General features: G+C 38.8%; 1 protein-coding gene across 4 annotated transcripts in view; it reads right to left on the bottom strand.

Moving 5' to 3' along the window:
• Positions 1 to 25,492, bottom strand: part of PCDH11X (protocadherin 11 X-linked) — a 520,437-nt gene that overhangs the window by 267,075 nt on the left and 227,870 nt on the right. For all 4 annotated transcript variants that reach the window (XM_080366031.1, XM_080366034.1, XM_080366033.1 and 1 more), the window contains one exon: positions 5,606 to 5,677. In XM_080366031.1, coding sequence (XP_080222157.1) covers positions 5,606 to 5,677 — 72 coding nt within the window. The remainder of the gene's footprint in view (positions 1 to 5,605; positions 5,678 to 25,492) is intronic.

The raw sequence follows: 25,492 nt of genomic DNA, 5'->3' as shown, positions 1-25,492 counted from the left end.
AATGGGAATATTTTGAGCACAGAGATTCTAAACATTAAATATAAGCAGGGTATAACTGGACTGCACAGATCTATTTAGGTGACTGGTTTGTATCTAAGCTGAAGACACCAAATCAGAAATAAAGTTTCAGTTCCATTCTGACTTTCAGTGATAGGAATCCTGAAGGCTGAAGCTGTGAGCTAAGTAAACAGAGCACACCAGGACTTCATGAAAAATAACTTGGCTCCCACCAACTGTGGGAACATAATACGCACAGAATTCTTAATAGTTGCTTCTCTTCAAATATTTAACCATGGTTGTTAATATTTCTTCCTAATGTAAGATACCCTGTTTATGATTTTTTAAAAAAGAAAACTATTTTATTTTTGACACTTTTTATGACAAGATAAAAACACAAGCAATATTGCAATATATCTCACTGGTCAGTAAAATCGGGGTCTATACTAAGGAGCTTAATAATACGCATTAGAAGCATAGTAGAGAACATGTTGGATGATATTTATTATCAGCAGCTCCTCACCTGCATGCAGGAGGCGGACTCACTGCGCCCCTTCCCAGGGTGGCAGGCGAGGGGAAGGAGGAGAGTGGCCGGCTCACCTAATGAGACGTCTCTGTCGGAGGGGGCTTGGAGACTTCTCTCTCCAAAAGTCTCTTTCTTGCATACTGAGGGGGAAAGTGTGGCTGCAGATTAGAGTACAAAACTGATGAAAAGAACAAGAAGTACTGCACATGGCTCTTGCCGGGTGTTTAGGGGGAACCAGAATTACATGACTTGATTTACTTTACAAAAACTGATTAGTAAACCCCCCCCGTGGATTTCTTAACTATACTGTGGAGGGATATAAGATTAGTGTAGCAATTCCCATTGTCAAACGTATTTACTGTTAAAATATTGGATTAGTGATGTTGTTATCCACTGTTCCAAGATTATAAAGTGATTCTTTAAAATTCAGCAGAAAAATACTATACTCTATCATTTGCAATTAGATTTCGGTCTGAGTGTTTTTCCCTTTCCACAAAAAGTAATTCTGCTTAAAAGGAAAAAAAAAAAAAAAAAACCAAACCCAAAACCAATACCCAAAACGTGCAAATCACACAAACAAAGAGAAAATAAAACTACAGATGCAAAAGAGGCAACAAATTATTTTCCACTTCTGCTTTTGAAGAGATAAAAATGGTTGCACTTGGTCCGTATCTCTACCGCTCCTGCTTGACATGCTCCTTGCTGTGGCAATGCACCACTATCACACCAGGTGCCAATAAAGCCATGTTGGTGGGAGATGTTGCTTATTTGTAGGTCATATGTGAATAGGCACTACCTGAGTGTTGAAAAATCTGAGTCCTTGGATATTCAACCCTCACAGAGAACTTTGAGAAGAGCTGTAAACCTTGAGGGTCATCATTGTCTGGGTTTCTAGTTACAACGTGGACTGTGAAAGAGGAAGAGCATGAGGAAAGCGGATAAATAAATGTATTCATTAAAGTAATTATGCTACATTTGGGCCAGGAAAATTAATGCAAGTGTACTCTGGCTTTTTAATCTTTGTCTTAAGTGAATGAGAGCATTTGGGAGTTCTTACAATTAATAAACAAATAAAAAGCTACAGCACTAATCGAACACTTCTAGGAATCACTTCTATGCAGTATTTCAGGCAGACAGATAATAGATAGTAATGTAACAGTCACCAAAAAAAAAAAAAAAAAAAAAAAAAAAGACAAAAGTTTTAAGTTTTAAATAAGAAACAGTCTGCAACTGAAGAGTGGGAGTTTTGCTGTATCTGCCATAGTGGCAAACCTCACTATTTGCCACTATTTCAGTTTTATGAGTTTGCCTCCTCATAATTTAGAATAACAAAGCCATTAGTTTCTGCATCAGAATCATCATGATCAATATTATTTCATGCTGTTAACACACAAAATTCAGATTTCAAAACACTGTCAACAAGTTCAAAAATTTAAACAACTACAGATTACTTTGATTTTAAATTGTCTTGTTTCTAACTGACTATAAAAATAGAGGCTATAAATATGTAATCTTAACTGCACTAGCTCTGAACAGCCTTGACAGGGTTTATCAGCTAAATGTTTAATCAGGAAAAGCAGCAAAAAAAGCATAACCACAGGAATACATGGTATTTAGCATTTAAATAAAGCTTGTAAACCGATGACAAGTCTATTTGGGCAACTACTACCACACATGTTCCTTATCTGCAAAGGTCTTGTCCCGAATTTATCGGAACGAGTCTCTCATATTTTATTTTCCAGGCAGTAACATCAGTTTCCACTCATTGAGTCCACAGAAAAAGATACAGAAAACTGCAAGTTAAAAGGCATGGCCACGAAAAAGAACTCCCATGTTGTCAATGTCATATTGCTCTAGGAACTTATTAAACCACAGTCAAAAAAAAAAATGAAAAAAACAAAGCAGTAAAGACAGGAACAAACCCTACCAGCATCGAATAAGAAACGAGCCTGACAAAGCATCACAGTTCTTCATTTTTGTTTGATTGAACAGTTCCGTTTCAAAATTTTTAGCTACCTGGCTGCTTCCAAGATGAAACCTTGAACAAAGGCGGCAAATGAGAGCCACGACAGTCCGTACGACATAAAGCCTTCCCTCCCTCTGCACAAAAAGCACCATTTCATGTTTCCCCCAGACTATAACATCTGTGTGAAATCGCCCGACCGCTAACAGGTACCAGGTTCTGACCTGGTGATACCAGGGGCCAGATGTGGTACTTTCTGCTTCACTGACCGTTTGGCCCTGGACACTGAAACTGTGCTTTCAGCTATTTCGTCCACTTTCTCTCTTGATAAAACACATCCCACAGCAGCTTTCAACACTGAACAGCAGTAAGTGGCCCAAGAAAATGTAATGATTTTTTTACTGCTATTATTAAGTAGATAAAAGTAGAGAGTCTCTCCCTTTGAGGTGCAGGGGAGGGGGAATCAGAACACCTTCATGTAAATACCACCTTTTTGTAAATAGGAGTTGGTTTTACTCATGGTTCATTGTAGCAGCTTTTAGATGTATTTCTCCTCCTTTTAGAGTTGGGAACCATTTGCTTTATGAGCACCATTTGGATCATTTGCTTGTTGCTCATAAAATAGACAAAGCTTTTATCCATGCCATGAATTTTTACTCACTTTATACAAAATATCTAAGGAGGGATTTACAGGGGCCAGAATTACATCCATGAAAGAATTAACATCTAATTTAATTTTCTGCTACAGTAATGGTTCCAGCAGTTTTTTATTTTGTTGATTACATTTATTCTCTTCACGAAATAAAAAAAGCATATTGGTGTTAGTTTCTTTGTACGTTATTTAAAAAAAAAAATGGATTTTTTTTCTGCAAAAATGAATAGGAATGACAAAAGCATTTCATACATTCTAATCTGCGTAGTTACTAAGTAAAGCAGTGGCAAACACAGCTTTCAGAAGTGCTCCAACAGCACAGCAATGGGCTGTGTATGGGGGAAGAACAACGATTCTCACCAGCACTGGGACAGTGCAACTGAGTATTTCTTTGACAGCGCTGCTGGCAAGTCACACAAGCCACCAAAGTGGTTGCAAAAGCTCACCTCTGTCACCCACGTTCGTGAACCAGAGCCTCCCTAAACAACCACCACAGCACTGAGCTGCTTCAACTCCTTCTCTCACAACTCAGCAGCCAAAATCCTGTCGTGTGCCAACCAACTACAGCCCAGCCCCAACGCCAAGCTCTCTGCCTGCTCTGCAGCACAAGCTGTAGGCAAGGAAACAGGAGGAGCCTGTTAGCCCTCCCTTAACGATTCATCAGCTGCTTTGCAGTAACTGCTGGAACGAAGCACTTCCCTCAACAGTTTTGTTCTCGCACATGAAGAGTTACTGTCTATTAGTAGCTATGGACCACAGGCCGTAGCAAGCTCCTGTGGTGCTGCACATAAACATTACTGATTGCAGACAGAGATCAATGCAGTCTTAACTATTGTGATTAGCAGCTGCCTGGGTAGAGGTGTTTGGAGGTTTGGCCATGCAGTAGCTGGAGACAGGCATGGCACAAGCACACCTGGGAGCCTTTTATATAAGAAAGAGGGAAGATCCTGTGTTTTGGAGAGTAAGAGCTGAGAGATACCCCTATGATACAAGACTTACATGTTTACAGGTAACTATCTTCTTTCTCTATGTAGAGATGCACAGACACAGATACCCTGTATTTGTGATTACAGTGAGGAATTTACCATTTGTGAGTTACTATAATCACTCGTATAGATTTTACCATGAAAGCCGGCACAGGTAGCATTGCAACTAATACAAAGAATGCACTCAAGCATGAACAAAGGTAGCAGTAACAGACAGGTGGATTTTTATTTTACTATATTTTTTTATTTTTACTTCTGAATTCCTATGCTGTGTCTGCCACATGCTTCTGAAGCAAACACGCCTCTAGAACAAGCCGAAGCTCCAAGATTCATATATGTAGTTTGTAAAAACTAGAGACTAAATTGGAGACTATTTGTTTGGGCAGAGTGCTTACAGTCTGAAAATATGAGGCAGAGCCTACACAGGCTGCAGTCACACTGTAATTACTGATCAGAGGTTGCTGCCTCTGCCTCGTTCTCTCCGTCTTTGCCAGGAAACTCTCAGCTTGGCCATTACAGCTATAGATTCACTGCTGCCTTTAGCAACAGGTGAACCCTGCAAAGCAGAGGTAGGTGTTTCTGTCAGGAGGAGGCACTATGCCATATGAATCACAGATGTGATAGCTGCTGAAGGAAAAATGCCCCCTCCGACCCCAACCCATAAAAAGCAGCGATCTTCCCCTAGGAATCTGCAGAAGCAGCTTGACTCTCCCCATTGGCCTTCCCGGCACCCTACTTCATCCCAGCCCCACTCCAGCGCCTTCTCTTGTACAGACCCAATCCTTGTCCTTGGAACAGCAACAGCCAGTTTCACCTACACTATAAACTGTTTTTTTCCTTCCCTCCAGTCACCTCTGAAGCTGCACATTTCGGTGTGCAGTACAGTACACTGAAACACGGGCAATAAACAGCAAAAATGGCTTTGAACTCCTGCATGTAAGAAATTTACAATAACTGAATTGCTCAAGTAAGTACAAAAGTGCAAGGCCAAAACTTCCAAACCCACTTTGCATTAAGGAAGACTGCATATTAATAACCCCATTTCTGTAGCTCTTTTTGCATGATTAAGCATTGCTTATTTTTTCGTTAAATCCTTATGATGAAAGGGTTGATCCTTCAAACCTTCCTCCCAAAATTACAAACTTCCACAAAGTTATTTTCTACACCAGGAGACACTCACAGTTTATTGACACTCCATTCAAAAAGTGGTTTCTTTTTATAAAGTTCTGCACTGTTTTTTAAGCACATAAAGAATAAAAACTGACAGCAAGATAATCCTGGCATTTCTCCCTTAGAAAAAAGCCGAGACTTCAACTAAAAAGACACTACCAATAGTCTGGGCAGCCAAACACCAAAACAAATAATTTTGACGTGCAATGCCAAGAACTGCAGAGCTACCTGTTGCAGCATTTCCTTAGAACCTCAGATTAATTCTATTAAGAAATACAGAAAACATGACCAGAAAAGTTGTTCCAGCCTACCTGTGGCTGAGTCCAAGGCTCCAAGGCTGTTTCTTTCAAAGGAGTCTGTGGCCTTCCCATTTCTTTTGTGTGCTTTTAGGAGAGAAAAAGTATGCATCAGTTATATGTTCAACCACTCTATCAGCATTCAGCATTAATTTATCTTGAGGGAATAAAACAGTAAAGTATAAAATTAATACAAAAAAATAGTGACATCATGACTGCATACATTTGGAGTAAACTGTAGGTTTGGTATTTTTGCAGCTAAGTAACTTAATTTTTATAGAGTTATTGTAACTTGCAAGGTGTGGGGGTTCGGAATTTCATCTGTGTGTGCTGATAAGAAAACTCAGACAAAAAATGAAACTATTTGCCAGAAGAGTAAGGTTCAGCAGCAGAATTTCAGAGGGAACTCAACCCAGTTTCTCTGCCGTTTCCTCCCAGGCTATGAAAGAAGGACATAGACTGCAGTGGAACTAACAAATAGGTGAATTAAATGAAGTATTATATGAAATTTTTTTAAAGTATGCATTATTTGGCCGGGGAGCCATGTTTTTAGATGAGAGCCCTTGCCTTCCATTAATGCTTATCAGAGCTGGAGCCAGAAGACTGAGTAATTAACCGCTTCTTGTCTCCTCGACTTTACACTACCTTGAAATATTTCAAGATCGACCACAGCAAATCAAAACTCCGTCTCATCAAATAGATTAAAGTAGTCTTCAAAGAAGCAGACTGGGTGACCCTTCACACTTCCCTTGTTTAATATTACCAAAACATCCTGCAATTACTCGTTAATGTCTGTAATTGCTCTGTTTCAATAATAAATACGTAAGATTTTTGAGCACTGGGACTGAGCATTGAATAGCATATTGGCTCCTTTTAATTTTCTCCATATGATTTTCCCAGGGAAGGAACTATACAGATTGCTGCAAAAAATACCGACAAGTCACTCAACTTTTCTTTCTCCCTGCATTATTCTGGTCATAAACTGGAAACACTTACAATCACAAAAAAAGGTCCTCTGTGGAAATAAGCTATGTAAGTAGTGCCAGGAATTTCCTTCTCCTGAAATACATCATCTCTAATGTACTACCCTTTGGATACGGCCTTTGACAATATGTTATATAAATATTGTCTTATCCAGGTCTCCCATCAGAGTGATCTAAATGCCCGTGGAGACTGCAAGGACTGACTGAGAGACAGAGGGATATGCCATTGGATTTTCTGTCATATATAGTAAAATATCGCCACTTAAAAGGAAATATTTTTTTTAAATACAGAATTTGTGGGCAACTTCAGTTAGCATGGAGCATCCACAGGGCTCAGTTCAAAAAACCACCTTATTAAATGGCAATTTTGTTTTGGCAGGTTGGATTGCCTGTAATAATAGATTACAGGCAATCATTTTTACCATTTTTGTTATGTTATAGTTTGGGGTAGCAACAGAACATAACTCACTCTTGAAATAGAACAATAAGTGCATTTCAAAGGAAAAGAGAAATAACCACAGATTTAGTGAACGCTAAACAGAGTTAAAATGAATGCATCTGGAAAGGGAAGGTTGTGTTTTCCATAAATTCAAAAGTACATGTATTCTACCTTATAATCTTTCTTTACATGTAATAATCAAGCATCAAAGGGACCCAAACACATAATGAAAATTATTAAACATATCAGTTGTGGTGCCAAGATAACATAATAATTCTGTATGGGATAACCTGCTAGGAAGTGACATTAAAATCACACTATTTCTTGAGAAATAGCTTTCCTTGGAATTTTACATTAGTTTTTTACACAACACTTGTCCAGTGAGTTCTACTTTAGAGCAAAGAGAAAAAGGAAAAAGCAAGCATATAAGTACACGAAGAAAAGGGATACAAATGTAAATTTAGGTGAGATGATACTTAAAATGTTTGAGTAACACTTGAAAACCATGCTCTAAATCATAGATAGGACATAATGAAGACTCAAACACCTCTTAACGCTCTTTTTTATAGACTAGCACCTTGTGTTCTTCATTTACTTCCTACTGTTTCCACTACCCAGCACACAAAGAGACCCTTTCACCCCTCCAAAGACAAGTGTCAGAAAGACATGACAAAACAGAGCAAGTTTGAAAACAGAGCAGATTCAGGGGCAACTACTAGTCAGTGAGCAGCCTGCATCCCAGAGCACATGGAAGAAAGAAAAAAACAGCAGTAACTGCTTTCAGCCCCAACAGGCTTTCCACACACAGTACGCATCATCTTTCCAGCTCTCATATCATTTTTAAATTGCCATTTCAGAACTAAAGGGATTGAAGTCTAGAAATTAAAGGCCCTAACACGCAGCACAGATCTGATTTGCCATGGAGAACCTGCAAGTGTATTTGCATTGCCACTTTTCAGTGGAGAAAAACAACTTATGCGTGAGCTGTGACTGCACACAAGATAGCTTACAATGAACCAGCACCTGTCCCACTAACTAGCAGCACATCTGCTGCAGCTTCCACCTCAGCATGCTGCAAAACTCAAATTGTGCAAATACCTGTTCTGAGCTACCTGCTGCTATAGCAATTCTACTTCTAGTATACAAGTTCCCTACTTACCGCTTGCTGAGATAGACATACTTTCTTAATGGATCACCTCACATAAGCAGCACTTATTCACAAGTTCTCCTTTTTCTTTCTTAAAGAAGAACGTGGTAATGACAGACAATCCTCCCAGGAGCTTCTTTCTTCCAGTGCAGATAAAGAAGCTCTTACTAAAAGTGGGGACTTTTTGGAAGCCTTTATCCTTCCATTTTCCTTGAAGCGTCTTCCCACAGCTTTCTACAGCTTCTACAATTCCTCTAAAGAAACAACAGAATATGCCCACAGTCTTTTATTTACGTTTCCTCCACTTCCTCAATTTGATGTTTAAGTTTCACACATAGAAGAAAATTGTACTCATAATGAGATAAAGATGGAATGATTTCAACCTGGATATTACATTATGGTTTCAGCAGTGCCATTAAAGCTCCCTTAGCTCTTGTACATGCACTGATTACAATTTCTCTAGCAGGCAGGCTTGACTTCTGGAATAAATTAGGTTCTTTTCATGTTTGATGAACCACCTGTCACTTCTGTTACAGCCAACTACTGTTCCACAAGCACAGGGTGTATCCAGACAACTGATTCAGTAGCTACCACTCATTCAACAACTTCAGAGATCTTCCCCCCTCTGTCGGAGTTGAGGGACACTCGTTTTGCTCGAAATTATTACCTGACATCCCATATCGTGGCGCCGGTACAGGCACTAGGGAAGGCAAAAGGAGACAGGAAAATCACATAAGGTCTTGCTGTCTGTAAAATTTTCCTTTATCGCAGTAATCCCTTTTGCCCAGAAGCAAATGCAATACGGTCAACTGCTCCCCAGGGCCAGGCAATCCTGTCTATCCAGAGAAAGTCCATTTTCAGGTATTTTCACTATGAAAGAAGTTTTAGTATGCTGAGTCATCACACAGCCAGTCACATCAGTCTTCCACGTGATCACCTAGAAATTACCCTGATCAATTATGTTAGCAATCAATAAAGTCCAGCATAATGGCCAGGTAGTAAAAAGGTTGTGCACAAAATATTTTGCTGGTATTTGGAATTTTCTGTCTAGCTGTAACAGCAAAAGAAAGCTTTAATAGTTAACTAAAGTAGTTATTAAATCTTCTTATAGGGAAAAATGAAATTCATTGTTTATTAGGAACAACAAGTTAACAAACATATAATTACACATGACAGCTTGACAGGTAATATCCAGCCTTCCAAAATCTATCAGAGAGAATAAACTGTAAAATAGATTTTAAGGGTGATGAAAGTTATCATTTTAAGTCAGACTTCATTTTTATCTTTTAAGATACCACAGTGGTGGTCCCCTCCCTGAAATATAAGGAGAAAATCTCTTGTGAACCTGAGACAGTCGAAATTAATCTCCCAACTGCTTGTCCACGGATGATCTCCCTTCTGATGGCAGCCTCCCGCTATGCTGCTCGGCTCCTGGTGTCTGTGCAGGTTAGGCTGATCCATAACAAGACACCGCTAATTTGCTCAACCTGTTTTCTCCACCAGACTCAACTTCATTCTCTCTCTGCCCTAAGGTACTAGCCCAGCTCTCCCTGTCTAGGATCCTGCCCTGCCAGTCCACTGCGTAGGTCAGGAAGGTGGGATGCAGGTGACTGAGAAAAGGGGATGCCCATTCCCTGCGAACCTGCCTGCCAGCCCCCCGCGGAGCGCTCCCTTTGGCCTCTCCCCCTCCACAGGGCATGATGCTCGCAGGGGCCACATCCAGCTGCACCCGCAGGGCAGCACCCTGGTCCCCAGGAGCCAGCAGAGCCCTGCCTCTGCCAAACCTGCTGGGGCTGCATTCCTGGCCACAGGGCCTGCAGCCACCTCCAACACAAACTACACCCTCTAAAATTGTGGGAAAGTTCTTCCCGTTTTGCTGGAGAGAAGTTAAGTTATGTTCAGTTGGTTGGCCTCAGCTTTGTGAGCTTGGGTTTTAAAACAATCATAAAAATTTCCAGTAACTTGACCCATGGATATAATTTTTCACTAGCACTTTTCCAGGCCGCAAAGAAAATTAGTCCAGGCCCTCAAGCTTTTAATTCTAATACTAACTACAGGATCTGTTCAGCTAGGTGTCATCTCCTTTTTGTCCCACTTCCCTATTGACAGATTATCTGCTGTTCTTGAAAGCAAATCTGGATTTATTAGAGTTAAAAATAAAAGAAAAAGTTACAGTATGACAATTTTGAATTTATATACTTTAATTTCTGGAAAAGGCCTAAAATTATCTAGACTGATACTACCACCAATAATTCTAATGGTTATTGATTGCCGTGAGAAGGAAAAGCGGACTGAAATTCAAAGATAATATGATACATTTTTCTATGGTGCCTTACAAAATTGCTATAGCAGCATTAAGATTGTCTGACTCAAAGTGTTCCACTCCTGCACTTTACAGAAAAGAGGAAAAAAAAAAAAAAAAAAAAAAAGTGCTTTATGAAATTGTCTTTCAAGCTGAAATCCTGTATGGCTTGAAGTGAAATTCAGGAAACAAACAGCAAAACACATTTTGTAAGTAGGATATTAGCTATGTTGCATTATCAAAGTCTGGATGGGATTATGCATGTTTATTTGGGGCAGCTTTTGTCTTTTTTAGTTGTGTTTAAAGCTACATTTTTAGACAGGTACTGTAAATTTTACTATTTTTCTAGCCCACATTATAATCGGGAAATCATGTATACTAATTTCACTGTCCAGGTGGAACATCTTTATTGTCACACTGAGACAGAGAAATGCTGTAAACCTGAGAAGATTATCTCCACCAGCAATGCCTCCTTCTTGCCTGTAAATTGATTACAGGATTTCAGGTAACTGGATTCCTGCTGTCCTCCCCTTCAGCCTCCTAAGATCCTTCATGTGAAAGGTGAACAGAAGGGTTAATTTAAGTAAAGAAAGTATAAATTTAGGTAACAAGTCACTAGAAAAAAAAAATATTGTTCCACAATTCCAAGCTTTATATAAAGATGAAAATAAATCTGTATGACATCAGTCTACAGGAAAGCCATAGGACAGCTGAAATCAAGAGGTTTGTAAGGATTCATATGTGAGCGGTTTTGCTTTGTGTTGGAGAAACACATCTGGTCTGCTCTTTGCCAAAGAACAAAAATAAAAGTTGAAACTCACAGATTTGTGCAGGTACTGGTGAGGAACCCACAGTCTAGAGCCCTGAAATGTGATTTAGGAAGGACGGAAACAATTGGCTTTCCACATCAAACAGCAACCTGAAATCACCGCTGCCGCGACTTCTACACTGTTTTGGCTGTAACAACTGTGGCTCCATTACTGAAAGTATCAAAGCACCCTGTGATGATGCTATACCATGCTCCCAGTGATTCCCTGGCCTAAAAAGCCACAATTTAACCCAGCAAGTCTCTAATGATTCTGCCAACAGGTAGCTTTTATCTTGCAAGTACCTCTTCAAAGATGCAATGTATCACCTAGTCCATATCCAGCCAGCCAGCAATTATAAGGCCATTATTTCCAGAGGTGTAGCACACCCACAGCCTCCATCATTTACAGCTCTTATATTATTCCTATAGAAAAATCAGCCCTTCTCCTACTTATTTCCTCCTTTTGTTCCAGTGTATCTATGAGTAAAGGGGGTGCCTGGCAGACAGGGGAAGGGAAGATAAAGGCCGGGGGGGGGGGGGGGGGGGGGGGTGAATAACTACAGCATACTCGGAAAGCTCAGAGTTTTAACAAAGCCTGACATGAGATTTGCCAGATGGTTCTGTACCGGATTGTAAAACTTTAAACTAATCTTCATTTAAGAGTTTTAAGGGCTGTATCCCTCTTATAAAGCCTCTTGCTCTTTTGCCTGGTTGATTCTGGTAAATTATAGATCAGACTTTAGGAAACTGCTTCCATGAACAGCGGCTCCTTAAATCTCAGCTAAACTGAGCAAGAAGATTACATGTTATTATGATGTAGCACAGCAGGATTTTTGTACAGCAAACATAATGATGTAGAGGAGGATAAAACTATCATTCCGTGCAAGGAGGTCATCCATAGAAGAACAATGCTTTTTATATAGCTAGCAAATCCATACATACGTGGTGAATCTTCATGTGGCAGATTTTTTTCCTTAATGGTACTGTAAAGAAACCCAACCATAAGCAAAACCCATATCTGTATTTCAAGATTCAATGATCAAACATCTTGCAGGAAAGGAGATGTCATTTTTGAGACATAATTCCAAATATTACTAGAAAAAGTATCTATTTCAAGGGCAATTTTAGGGTAAATGCATCCTATTGGTTTTATGCAAGGAGAAAGGATTTCCTCCGAATCCCCAGTGAAATGTCAGATACCGCAGAGGTATTAAAAATTAAAATGCTCACTAATCTTACAAGTACATATATATATATATACACATTTAATTGTAAATCAAACCCTGTTCACATGGAGAAGCACAAAGCAAAGGCAGTATACCAAGGTGTAGAAATTCTTTCCAGGTGCTGTACGTATTTGTAATCCTGCACAGTATCTCCACATTTGAAATTATAGTAGAAGAAATTTATAGATTTCAGACACTAAATGATGACAAAGTGGGAACAATGGAGACTAAAACCAAGCTCCTGGTAACTAGCGAAAGCAAAATTTCAAAAATCAAGAGACTCAGATCACCACGTTCTGAGATACACAAATCTGACAATAAAATTGTGGCCTATCAATCTTTTGAACAGGTGATACAAACATTTAAGCCTCATCAGCTTTGATTCAGCAACCTATTGAATTTTCTCTCATTTTCTTTTTCTGTACATGATTTTGAATGAAATGTAATGTCAAATGACACCCCCACTCACCCATCCCCTTTCTCTCTCTTTTTAATTGAAATATTATTTCCTGCACATGAAAACTTTGACTTAAAAGCAATCAGGGGTGATATTCACAGGGCTGGTCTTTTCAAAATGTCACACACAGGAATTAGGTTTGTCCTAAAGCTCTCTGTAAGAATATCAGCATTTTGGAATGCCTAAGAAAATGACTATGTATGGGAACATGCCATTGAAGACTGTTGTTCAACTGATTTTATTACATTTAATTGACAATCAGATAACATGTTACACTTCTGTTTTATCTTGCACATCATTACTAACACATTTAAACAAGTTTCCCAAACTTTAGAAATGATGAAAATTTCTTAGCTCAATGAACAGATAATTTTTTTCTGATATAAGAACAGAGACATTCTGACAAATTCAGATAGTCCTAAAGGAGCAAAATTACTTTTAAATTTGATAAACACAGAACTTTTTTCTTAGTTCATACAGGTAAAAATCTTAGCGGTAATAGCTGATAAAAATATGCTCACGCTACATGTTCTGACTTGAAAGTATTTACATATATAAAACTAATGTGACAGTATATGCCAAGGTATTCTTACATCAAGTGAAAAGGGGAATAAAAAAAGAACACTACCAAACAGATTGTTTTAGTTGCCTGAGCTCTACTTAGCTTTTAAAGCACGAATATAAATGTACACAAATCCATTTTGTGACTCCGATATAAAGCATCATGTTAAAAATGTAGTACATGGTAGCAAAACTACAATTTTTTATATTCCTGCATATTTTCTTCAGAGCTGTTAAAATTCACATTTCTTGTTATATCCCTTCATAAAAATAGTTTCTTTTTGTCTATTCGGGAAAAATAGCATAGCCTCTGCCAGTATCCACCTTGTCCAAATGGGTTTTTTTCTAGGGCTTGTCATCTTCTTTCTCTATAGTGTGACTAAGTTATACTTTATAGAAATCCAGCTTCTTATAATAAATATTTGCAATGTAAATTGCTTTTTCTCTCTAAACATTAAGTCTGAATTGGAGAAAGTTGTTAAAAGCTAAGGCTTCCTAGTTTTTTTGTAGTTTACTAATCAAGCAAACTAAAATTACATTATCAGAGTCGGCCAGGAGCAGGCCAGACCTGGCTGGTGGAGAAAGACCTGAACAGGAATCTCACACGCCGATTACAGCCAGGAAAGAATGGCTGACAAACCGCTATACTTTAAGCTTTGAAGTGTGGCAGAACTAAGGAAAATGTGCCACCTTAAATTAGATTTTTCCAGAAAGTTGATAAATAGGCTTACTTATAAAGAGCAGCAAGACTAATCTGCAATTCTCCTGACATTAGAGACAACATGATCTATAGAAGCCTTGTTGGATCATCAGCTCTTTTCATTTGATGTCATCCTATTTATATTCCTTACCCCCAGCTGTGACTATTTGTCTTATAAAGTGTTTGATTTTTCTAGTGCATATTGTAGGTTTTAGTATATGAAGCAAAATAAAAAGTCAGATTGTTCTTTGGGTGGCAAGAGTATGTCCAGTACAGGCGCCTGGACCATAAATAATCCCTCAAGAGATAACGATGCATGCTTGGAAATAACTTCTTTTTCTCTTATCAAGTCTCTGAACAAGTTATTCAGCATGTATCCTAACCTATGGCACAGAATTCAGAGCAAATGCAAACAGTGTAACTTGTAAAACAGGGAGGAACAGGGAAACAGGTGTAGGAGTCACCAAGGATAAGCAGAAGTAAGAGCAGCTCCACCTACTCTAGGGCAGGTCAGTGCAAGGGAGCCCCAGCGCCCCGCTGGAAGCGAAGGATGTCTGTGGGCCACACAGCACAACTTGTGAAAAATATATAAAAGTCTTTGTATAAGCACAGACATATGTAATTACATACTCCTGTCATTTTTTGTTTTATTTGTGGTCAGGATAAAGTTTGAAATGTCGATATCATTGTAGCAAAACTCAATTAAAGTTTTATTGCCGCCTTGTTAACCAAAAGAAACCGGGGCCTGTCTGCCTCTCTGCAGCTTCCCTTCTCGAACAACCACACGTCAGCTTCCCATTAAGAAAACCAACACAAAAACACATATTTACTCATTCCAATGGGAAACTGCTAACCACAGATGTCCACAGAGTTCCACCATGTGTTACACCAACCCCATCTTCACTCTACGTTAAGAATCCCTTCTGAGGTGACAGGGAAATCCCACCTTGATATCACGCACTTAGTTGTTTCAAGGGAGGTTGCTGTCAAGAGAACAGTAATATTATTTCAGGAAGAATTATAAAATTCTGCCCTTTATTTTTTTCAGGTAAGCGTAATAATAACATTATGAAATTATTTCTCTTGCTGACCTACACAAACCTGTCTGCCAATACCGTTGGCAGGAGGAAGCCCACCCCTCCTCTGAGGCCGGGCAGGCCGGGGCCCCGGCGGCGGCGGCGGCGCAGGGGGAGCGTGCGGGGACCCCTGCGGCCAGGGCGCCCAGGGCCCTGGTGCTCGCTGCCTCCCCAGCTGTGGGAGAGCTCTATGGCAGAAGCGCCAACCAGGCAGGCTCAGAAGCACTCTCAGTGGGTTTGGAAGGGGTTTGGGGCCGGTTGGTTTGGTTGTTTGGGGTTTTTTTACACTCATAGGTACAAGTAATGGGCCCACCCAGTAGATCCAGAGAAGTTATCACAACACAGATGTGCTCTCATTATTGTCTAGACATCATTACAAGATTCCCTGGCCTAGATACTAGGATGGCTTTAAAATTTAAGTACTTAATGCAACTATAACCTTTGGTGCATCTACTACCTTGGCTCTACTCTGACCAGAAAGGTGCTCAGGGGACGGGCAGGCAGCAGCGGCGGAGCTGCCCTGCCCCTGTGGTACCCGTGAGGCAGCAAGACTGGCACGATCGGCAGCCCACGGGGGGTTACACTGTCTCTGCTGAAGCCCACCTCACTGCAAAATGTTATTGCTATTAGTGAGACAAAGTTTAGAGGGTAAAATAATGATCAGAAGTTTTATGAACAAGCTGAGAATTCAGAACGCATGGGCATCGGGGAGACAGAGTGAATCTTAAATAATGGGTGAGGCAGGAGGAGAATTCCAAAAGTACTGAAGAACGCTGGCAAGCGGGTGTTACAGTGGTGTTAAGGATGTCTAAACTTAATCCGGCAAGGTGTCTTCACTTAAGATAAATCAGTTTCTGACTGTCTTCTACTCACTGTATTGTGCCCAAGTCCATGTGCATACCCACCTTCCATTTTAAAGTTTACTTTAATCCAGACACATACTGTTTCTCAAATAACTTTTCTGACACTTTCCATGTTTTCTATTTTATTTCCTGTTATTCATGAATTATGAAATAAGAGATATTTATTCCCCTTGGGAAAGGGTGGGGAAAAGATAAAAACGTAACCGAGAACACAGTACCTGAAATCTAGTCTCCCATAAATACATGATTAGATTACTTTAAGCTAGTACTGCCTGCAGTGGAAAACTTTTTAAGCACAGTCCTTCTGTTTTAGAAAAAAACAATAATGAACCGATATTAGGACCAGTCCTCTGGAAGCAGTATTTTCCTCATTTAAAAAAAAAAAACAGCAAACTAAAGAGCAGAGTCATATATGCAGTCATTTTTAAAGCAAAAGACGACGTTTGTTCCTAATGCCAAGATGACAGACAAGATGCCCTCTCTTTGATAAGATTGGGAAGGAAACTATTGTCATAAATACTCCAGAACACTGAAAGTAGATTTCATGATGGGTAAGGTTAGAATTTGGAAGATACCGTTCAAGAGAGATGCACGCTCACACACACTCCCTCTCGCTCTCTGGTTTCCAGAGCCTACCCAGATTTCAAATAGTTCAGACGTCTACGGAAAACTGTATTTTATTTCTGTTATACCTTTTTATAAAACACACCGCTACATTGTAAAGGATACTCTTCTTAAGCAACACACCGCATAAGTCAAGCTATTTTCCAAATTACATCAAATAATTCTTTTTCTGCATCTGACTTCCCAGCAGCACGGTACAAACATGGGGCGTGTGGAACCTGCGGGAGTGAGGTGATCTGATACCTCAGTTACAAGCTTTGTTCCTAAGCAGATGAATCTGAAACTCCTGGCATTTCAGCAAAAACATTCACAAAGGACTTTTAACGCCGAATCCAAAACATGGTAACGTGTACACATACCTGGTCTGGTTTAAATCTACCTAGTTTGAACACCAAAAATAGTGAAGACATGATAGCACACACTTCAAATTGAGACAGCTTACAAAGAAATACAGGAAGTTTGGCAAGATTTAAAATTCTGGTGTTTCCACCAAAAGCCTACATGTTGTTAGGAAAAATTGCCAAAATTGGAGTTTCTATTTTCAGGTAGATAAAGGCACAGATACAAACTTAGAAAAAACAAAGATCACTTTAAACCATTCTCTTTTTATCTATTTTATAGAAAAATATACGTTCCAGTGCATTAATGAAAACAGCATCAAAGGACATACTATTTTTTACACAGACACTTACATGTTTTAAAGATAATGGCAGTTTGCATATTAGGGGGTATCGCTTTAATTCTTCCAGACTATGTATTCCAGGAGTAATTTGAGCTTTTAGAAATAGTTAATGAGATTTAAAAAAATGCTGATGCATGATTCTGATGAAAGCTGAGGGGTTTGCATATCTCACTTAACGTAAGGGATTTGCAAATAAACACATGGAGCACATGAAATGCAATGGCAAAACAACAGAAAATGGCCATCACTGGATTTCTAAATTATTTACACATAATTGCTACTTGTCTTAGATAAAGCACACTTTCGGTGAAATAATATAGGGCAGTGAAATCATACACAGTAGCCACTTTATTAATTTATTATGAAGTACATTATTCTGTCCATACGCAACAGACTGGGAATAATTTCACTTATAAAGACTGCAATAATTTTTGGAAGGGTTATGCAAGTCTTGTATGATCTTCTCTACTATTTATGATTTGTGTATTCCATAAAAAAAACCCATTCTGTTATCTCAGCATTATTTCACTAAACCTCTTGGTGTAAATTCAAAATCTTAAGGAATATGAAACACTCCCACAACTTACATGACAGTGGCCCTTAGACCTCTGCAGATTATATTCTCTATATTCTTTATTTTCCACTCCCTACACCTTATGAAGCACTATTAAAATGAAAGATCTGAACTCACTCCAAATGACTTTTAGAGGGGCAAGACTGGTCCAAGGATCACAGCAAAAAATCACCCCACAAATTAATAAAAATTATTCTGGATCAGTATTCTTTATTTTTACAGATTAATTGTGGGGGGTTTTAAATGCAATTATAGCTTAATATTATGTGTGACTTCAAGCATTATCAACAAGAGAAATCAAAGGAAAAAGTTATTAAATGATTTCTTTCTGAAGTAGGGAAATGGAAAACACTTTGTCCCACAATCCTTTAAACATTCTTGTCAGTCCCATTGTAACATAAATAAACTTTAAAACCGATTATTATAAGAATGTAAAGCTGCTATGATCTATCTATACATATACAAAGCCTCAGCATTCAAAGGTAAGCATAATATTTTTCATTTCTTTACTATTCCAGACTTATCTCAAAGGGAGCAGTTGGAAAGAAAGAAGAGGCTGCGTAGAACTTGTTGACTGAACCAAATGGAATTTTCTAGCAATCTCAAGCAGTACAGATAGGCTGGCTATACAAACACACCAGCTCCTCTTCCCTTTCCTCCTCTGCACTATTGAGCACATACACTGCTGCTCAGTATTAGTGAAGTGGAACTCAAAAAGTTAACATCATAGAAATTTTCATGTCCTTCAGAATGTCTGTGTTCAATTCTGATGCAGCAGTGAACCTAGCACAAGTACACTCGGTAAGATGTGTATCGCCCAGCCCAAGGAACCTGGGCTGACAACATGCTAAAACAGTCATTCCATTCTGTTTCTTTAGCAAACAAAGAGTTGGAATAAAAATGAAAATGAGAACAAAAATGTCACTGCTGCTCCACCACTGGGTGCCGAGAGACTACTGATTAAGATATTAACTGAAAAGCCCCAAAAGACAAACCTTTTCAAACCGAGAATGAAAAGATATTTGTTCTCCTTTGTAGACATACACCGATTATGCCAAGAATATGTAACCACTGCAAATATAAAAATCACAGCTAAAATAATTAATAAAAATGGTAAATGACAAATGAAGAAAATGACATAAAAGAGCTCCCCCCAAACCAGCTGCTTTTGATACACAGCAAAATGAGCATGTGTCACAGGACTGATGTTACACAAAAGATGTATCAACAGGGATGCAGGAAAACTTCTGGAAAGCTAGAAAGATGAACAAATAAAAAATGCATATTTTTTTCCTGTGTTAAATATATATGGTAAATATAAACTTCAAGACAACAGACCTAATCCTGAATTATCATGTGTACTGTAAGTGAGGAATTTCACATAACTCTGCATCTCTGTTTCATTGAAATTTTGTAAAGAACTATGTTACATCAGTGACTTTTTTAGACTCTTTAATCTTAGAAAGGCCAACAGCAGTAAATAGAAGATAGCAAAGTATAATGACATATTATACTTCTATTCTTAACACATCAATGAACCACAGTAAAGATTTAAATTACATGTCCCTCCCCCAACTCATCAGTCAATCTAGAATCAATCTACACTAGGTGAAATACCAGTAATACAGAATTTATATTTAAACTTCCCTTCAGATTATACTTGTAAACGCATGACCTATTACAAAATTACAAGACTTATAGAAAAAAATCCACTATGAAAATAATATTCTTACTTCTCTATTTACAAATTTTTCATATGTTTACCTTTCACTAGCAAAATACTCTACTGTAGCACAGGAGACCACTGACTCACTTTGGGGAAACCAGTTTGTTTCAGCAGAAATGACCGTGGAAGAGTCTTACCATAAAAGGCTAAAACAGTGCTAAAGTAAATCACACAGCTCAAGTAAAGTCTTAAATAGTTATTTCCTTACAAAAGTTTTAATATTAATATCAACCAGAAATTAGATTAACTTTAAAAAATTGTAACGTTTCTTTTCCAGAATCATATTGGGATTTGACTTTTTTATCCTCTCTCTCAGACCTCATGAAGCTCTCTGTAGTTTATAAAATTTCTTCAAGCCATTTTCTGCCAACAATTGGCTTCTTTAATTTACCTCTATCACAAATTCCCAAGCATAACTGTAGGTTATTTGCTGCTTTGAGATCTGCATTTAATTCTACATTCCTTCCTTTCATTTCAGAAATGTCTTCCTTGATCTACATCATTTTACTTTGAGGCATCATATAACTTAGTCCTCCCTAGCCACAAGTCCTAGCAGACCCTCCCACAAACTTCTCACTTCAGTAAATTGATTTGCTGTCCTCTCTAACTATCCTTCACAACAGATCAATCCTTTGACTCCTCCAACTTTTCTGAAGGCTTTCCTGTTGCCTGCAAGAGGGAAGTTGTAATGATCCCACTTCATTTTTTGTATTTCTCTGAAGCGCTGGAGAAAGATTCATTTTACATTAAGCATTTGCTGTCACAGATGGGTTCAGACAGAGCCAATGGACCAGTCAGAACTCCCAGTCTCACGGCCATCACTGTCCATTGGAACTGGAAGGTGGCAGGAACACTGAATACACTGCCCCACACAAGGAGTTACTTAAACCAGTAGAGGTTTCCATCCACTCGCACACTCCAACGTGCACCAGAACTAGAACTTCTCTTAGGACATGCCTTTCCATCTTATTGCTCTGGAATACTTCTTTCCATTTGCCTCACTGTTACAGAGCATAGCAGAAAAAAGTAACAAGGAGGGGGGAGGATCAGGATCTAGGATTTCATCTTAACTGAATACTGACTAGAAACAGCCATGCAAAGAAATACTGTTAAGAAGCTCTACTGAGAGTTACTGCTGCACCTCAACAATCCGGAGCATAACTAAAGACCGAGCTGTCCAGTCATTCTCGAGCAAGTCAATAACTTCACATGAGACTGTTTTGTATCTTTGAAAGACCACCACATCATTAGATATGTCAGAAAGGCAGGAAGAAAATGGATACAGATAAGGTTAACATATCTCTCCTACATAAACATTAGAATGAATGGCATTGTTGTTCTTAGAAGAAAATGAAAAACATGATGTAAGAGGATATACGTACTGACACAGAGGTGCATTTGTAGGTCAGTAAATTATATGCTGACCACTCACAAAATTCTAGTTCAAGAAGTGGAGGGAATCAAATCAATATATTGGGTTTTAAGGGAATAACAAAAATATCTTGTGTGGTCTATGGTTGGAGTGCTGAGCACATCATGGATTTCACAACATGGCATTAAAGAGTAACAATATTCAGAACTATAATAATTAAGACAAAATAGACACGATCTCTTGAGAGCAGTGCAGAACCTTATTTTCCAGCAATTCTAAGCTGTGGGAGTGAGATCTTTACAAGTGATAATTCCACCCTATGGCACTTCTAACACATTTTTCATAAACAACTCACATTTGCCCGTGTTAGTTCTGGTGTACTTTACAGTTTTAGCAACACAGTGTTTCTTGTTTCTGCAGATTTGCATTTGTCCACACACGTTTGATGTAAGCTGGCAAACCATACCTCATCTCCAGAGTGAAACAACCCCCTGAACAACACAAGACCTCCTGCTGGCAAGCAGGGTATGCCAAGATGTCACTACATGTGTGCTCCAGTGACTTAATTTCAGTAACTGAAAGTCAGAGCTCCAAGGACGTGACTCTCCCAGTGTAGGCAGGGGACAGCACACCATTTCATGGTTCTCATCACTACCCACGTTCAAACTGCTATAGATCGCATGACCACAGCACCAGCAAAACCTGCAGAATCACTGAATCATTCAACAGTTACCATATCAGTAAGTTACACAGTGTGGTAAACTGTGTTTCAGCAATAATAAAACCAGTTCATGGAAGAAACCATCAGTAATAACAAGAGATCTGTTGTCCTGAATTTGCTAGACCACGTTGTAATAGTCTGCTTCCAACCCCGCGCATTTATATAGGAATATTAGTTTTTGACTCTCTGACTCTCAAAGAAATCAATGAACTACAAGTTTTATGAGAGAAAGCTGTAGGTTGTGATACTTTTAACATGGAGAAGTAAAAAATAATAAAATAAAAATAAATATTTCAGGGAATTTAAAAGGGAGGGGGGGGAGGGGGAGGAAGTGCTGGGGCATTAAGGTCAGCTCCCTAATGCACTGTACGCATTCACTATCGTAAAAAGCTTTAATGGTTTCCTGAGGCTCAATGTGCTCTTTTCTGCTTTTAGATGTCAACAGGTTCATCCCAACCATGCCCTTAGCATTCGTAAATCATCCACTTCATTATCAGCCAGTGTCGACTGGCTGTATGAGTAAATCTAGAGAAGTTAACTACCAAGCACAACATCCCTGGCACAGCACTCTGTACTGAATTTGAAACTTCTAGTTCTGAGATTGCCCTCTGTGCCAAACATGCAGAGATCACCTTGCTGAGAGGTGCAGCAAATACAAGCTGTTATGAATGCAGCACTGACAAAAAAAAAAATAAAAATGCAGGCACCTTGGCCTTGTCAACCCAATGTTAAAAGTTACAGACAAGTTCTTCATCAGAATCATTAACTGCTACACAGCACAGAGGAAACAAAGCCAATGCAGCAAAAAGCTCGCCGTGGAGCGTTACCTGCTAGCTGCCCTCCACAGCTGCCCTCACACAGCACGGGAAAACTACAATTCAAATATTTATGTACTACAACTAACACCCCAACCCCCACTATTGGGGATAAACCCAAGCTGATTACATGTTTTCAAAGGGTCTTCCAATGCTGAAAGCTTTTCTCTTTCCTACTGTATATGACTTTGTGAAAGTGAGAGAACAGATTCAACTGTAGTTCATAGTCATTCTCATTTCCAGAAGAGGTTTCTCCAGTGCCACAAATTGATGACTGCATCCATTCCTCCTTTGCATCTTTGGTCCTCGTTTCCCAGTCTGGAGGTTTACTGGAGTCTATAGCTTAGATACACACATACAGAGACATATGTGTCTGGGTTTCTTTCATGTAAAAGTGACTAGTTATTTAAAGTTACCAGCCCACGATAAAAAAAAACACATACAAGGAGAAGAGTTTCCTGGTATTTAATCTGATTTTTAAACCCTTTTTATTAAGGCTGTATAAAGCTTTTTTTGTTTGTTTGCTGTAAGATTCCTACCAATATAAAACAATACTATGAAATCCCATACTCGTAAATGTCCTGGGTTCAGAGAAAACCCACTTGCCTATTTGTATGGAAGTTGCACTGTGGTATCTGGCAACGTGACAACCATATTTTATAGATGTTGTCACCAAGAGACTTGTTCTGGCCAGAATAAATGTGCTTACCACAAACTGGTACGTGCAGCTATGTCCCACCAGGATGAAATGGTATGCTTTGTCCATACTCCATAACAATTTTGGTCAGAAAGTAAGAATACTTTCGACATAACTGAAATCCTTCGAAATTCCCTAGTCCACTGTTTTGTTTATGTTGGAATAAACCCAAAACTCTCAGCTCAGTTCTACTTTCCCAAGGAACTCACAAAGCTCATCTTCTGTGCCCAGTATCTTTGAGAAGAACAAAACAACTAGAGATGTCTGTGCTACTATTTATTTATATTATGTTAGTTGTTACTGGAGTTTGGCATACCATAAAATATTCATAACGATTAAAAGACTATGCTTCTTTCCCCTACAGGGCATAATACAGACTGCATATTAATTTACAAGTATTTTATCATTTTTTATAGTAAGTTTTAGTATATGAATAAAAATGCTACTTATAATTAACATTTATTCCTCTTTTGTACTCTTTAGATACATACATGTGTACCAACTTAAGATAAGTAATAAACAGTGTAGTATCTTTTAAAGGTAAATAAGCCAATTAAAAGAATTTACTGAAGTTCTTAGGTGTACAATAATAATTTCATTTCTTTCAATTATGCAACTACTGTGAATTTTAACATCTCAAGATGTCTAGCTTTGATAGCTTTTTTTCCCCTTTTCAATCATGTAACCTTCTCCAGTCTCTCAAAAATATTTTAAACATCATAGGTACAACATAATTGCAGAACTACAAAGATCCACTGTGGCTGACATGGCACTAATACTCCTTGTGGGTGTACCTTTATTTTAAGAAAGGATGGAAACTATTTGTTTTCTGTCTTTTTGTTGGAAATTGCATTGTTGTGGGTTTCTTTTTTAAAAACATGTTCAAGTACTTTCCTCACAGCTTTTCTTCCTCTTTTCTGAGCTGAAGAACTTCTACACTATTTCAGGTACAATAGAGCACGTAGGCCTTCTACTGAACTGCCAATGTTTAAATTACTGAACTAACCCTTCTTGCAGTAAGAGTTGAACTTCAAATGTTTATTTAATTTCACTTATTCTTCTACTCTTTTAGTTATCTATTGCTAGCCATCTGGATTACCAACATCAACAAAAACTGTTTTGTGCTGTTAGACAGGGGTCAGCATCTTGAAAAGACTCTCCATCTAATTATATAGATTTACAATTACAACAGTGTAAAACACTTAACATTCACACGTTAAAGCTATAACTTATAGCCTATACTGAAATAATTACAACAGTGAATACTGTTATGTACTCTGTTCCTTTGAGATAAGCAGCGCAGGATCCACTCACAATTACTGTCATGACACCTAAGGAGATGCATGCCCTACATCTCACCAACCCAGAAAATGGCAGCCCTCAACAGGATGCTAATGTGTGGAAGATAAAGCAGAGTCACAGGCACAGCTCCTCACTGCCTCACACAGGGGCTCCCACCTGGGCTGGCCCCCAGGCACCTGCTCCGAGCACCCCCGAGCACCCTCACTGCCTTGGCCTCTCTACAGTCACTTTCGGTCCGCGTGGCAATAGATTTAATGCCAGATTTCACCCCCTGATTTCACCCCCCAGAGAGGCAGGGCTGTATTTCAGCCATTCCACAAATCAGATGCTGAAAAGGAGAATTCTCAACAGAATTGAATTATAAAGCAACAATCCCTTGGATTTTCAGATAAAGGAACCAGTGAGAAACTTCTGAAACCCTGCCGGTAAGAAGAACACAACACGATTACTAAGCTAATATGACATTTCTACCCCGAAGTATTTCAGGGCAACTGGAAATCCTCAGAAAGCACCTTTAGTGACTACCAGGATGAATGGCTCCAGTAAATACATTTTAGAAGCTGGAAGATAAAGATCTGGTTTTCTCTTTTGTCTGCAAAGCTTTGTCTTATATCCTCTTCCCCCCTCCTCCTGCTGATGCCTCCAAAACACAAAGACTCCACAGACTTGAAAGCACAGAACTGTGGAAGTCACAGACTTAGTTTGGTTTCCTTACAGGTCTGCTTTTATGTGAAATCTCTTTTTTCATCTTTGCTTTCTCTTTACACACTTCAGCCAGAGAGCTAATTCATTCTCACAGACAAATATGTAATGCCTGCTTTTCTTTT

Source organism: Falco punctatus (assembly GCF_963210335.1).
Source record: "Falco punctatus genome assembly, chromosome: 15".
Taxonomy (NCBI): Eukaryota; Metazoa; Chordata; class Aves; order Falconiformes; family Falconidae; genus Falco; species Falco punctatus.
The sequence above is the reverse complement of the archived record's forward strand: the minus strand, read 5'-3'. Positions and strand labels throughout refer to the sequence as shown.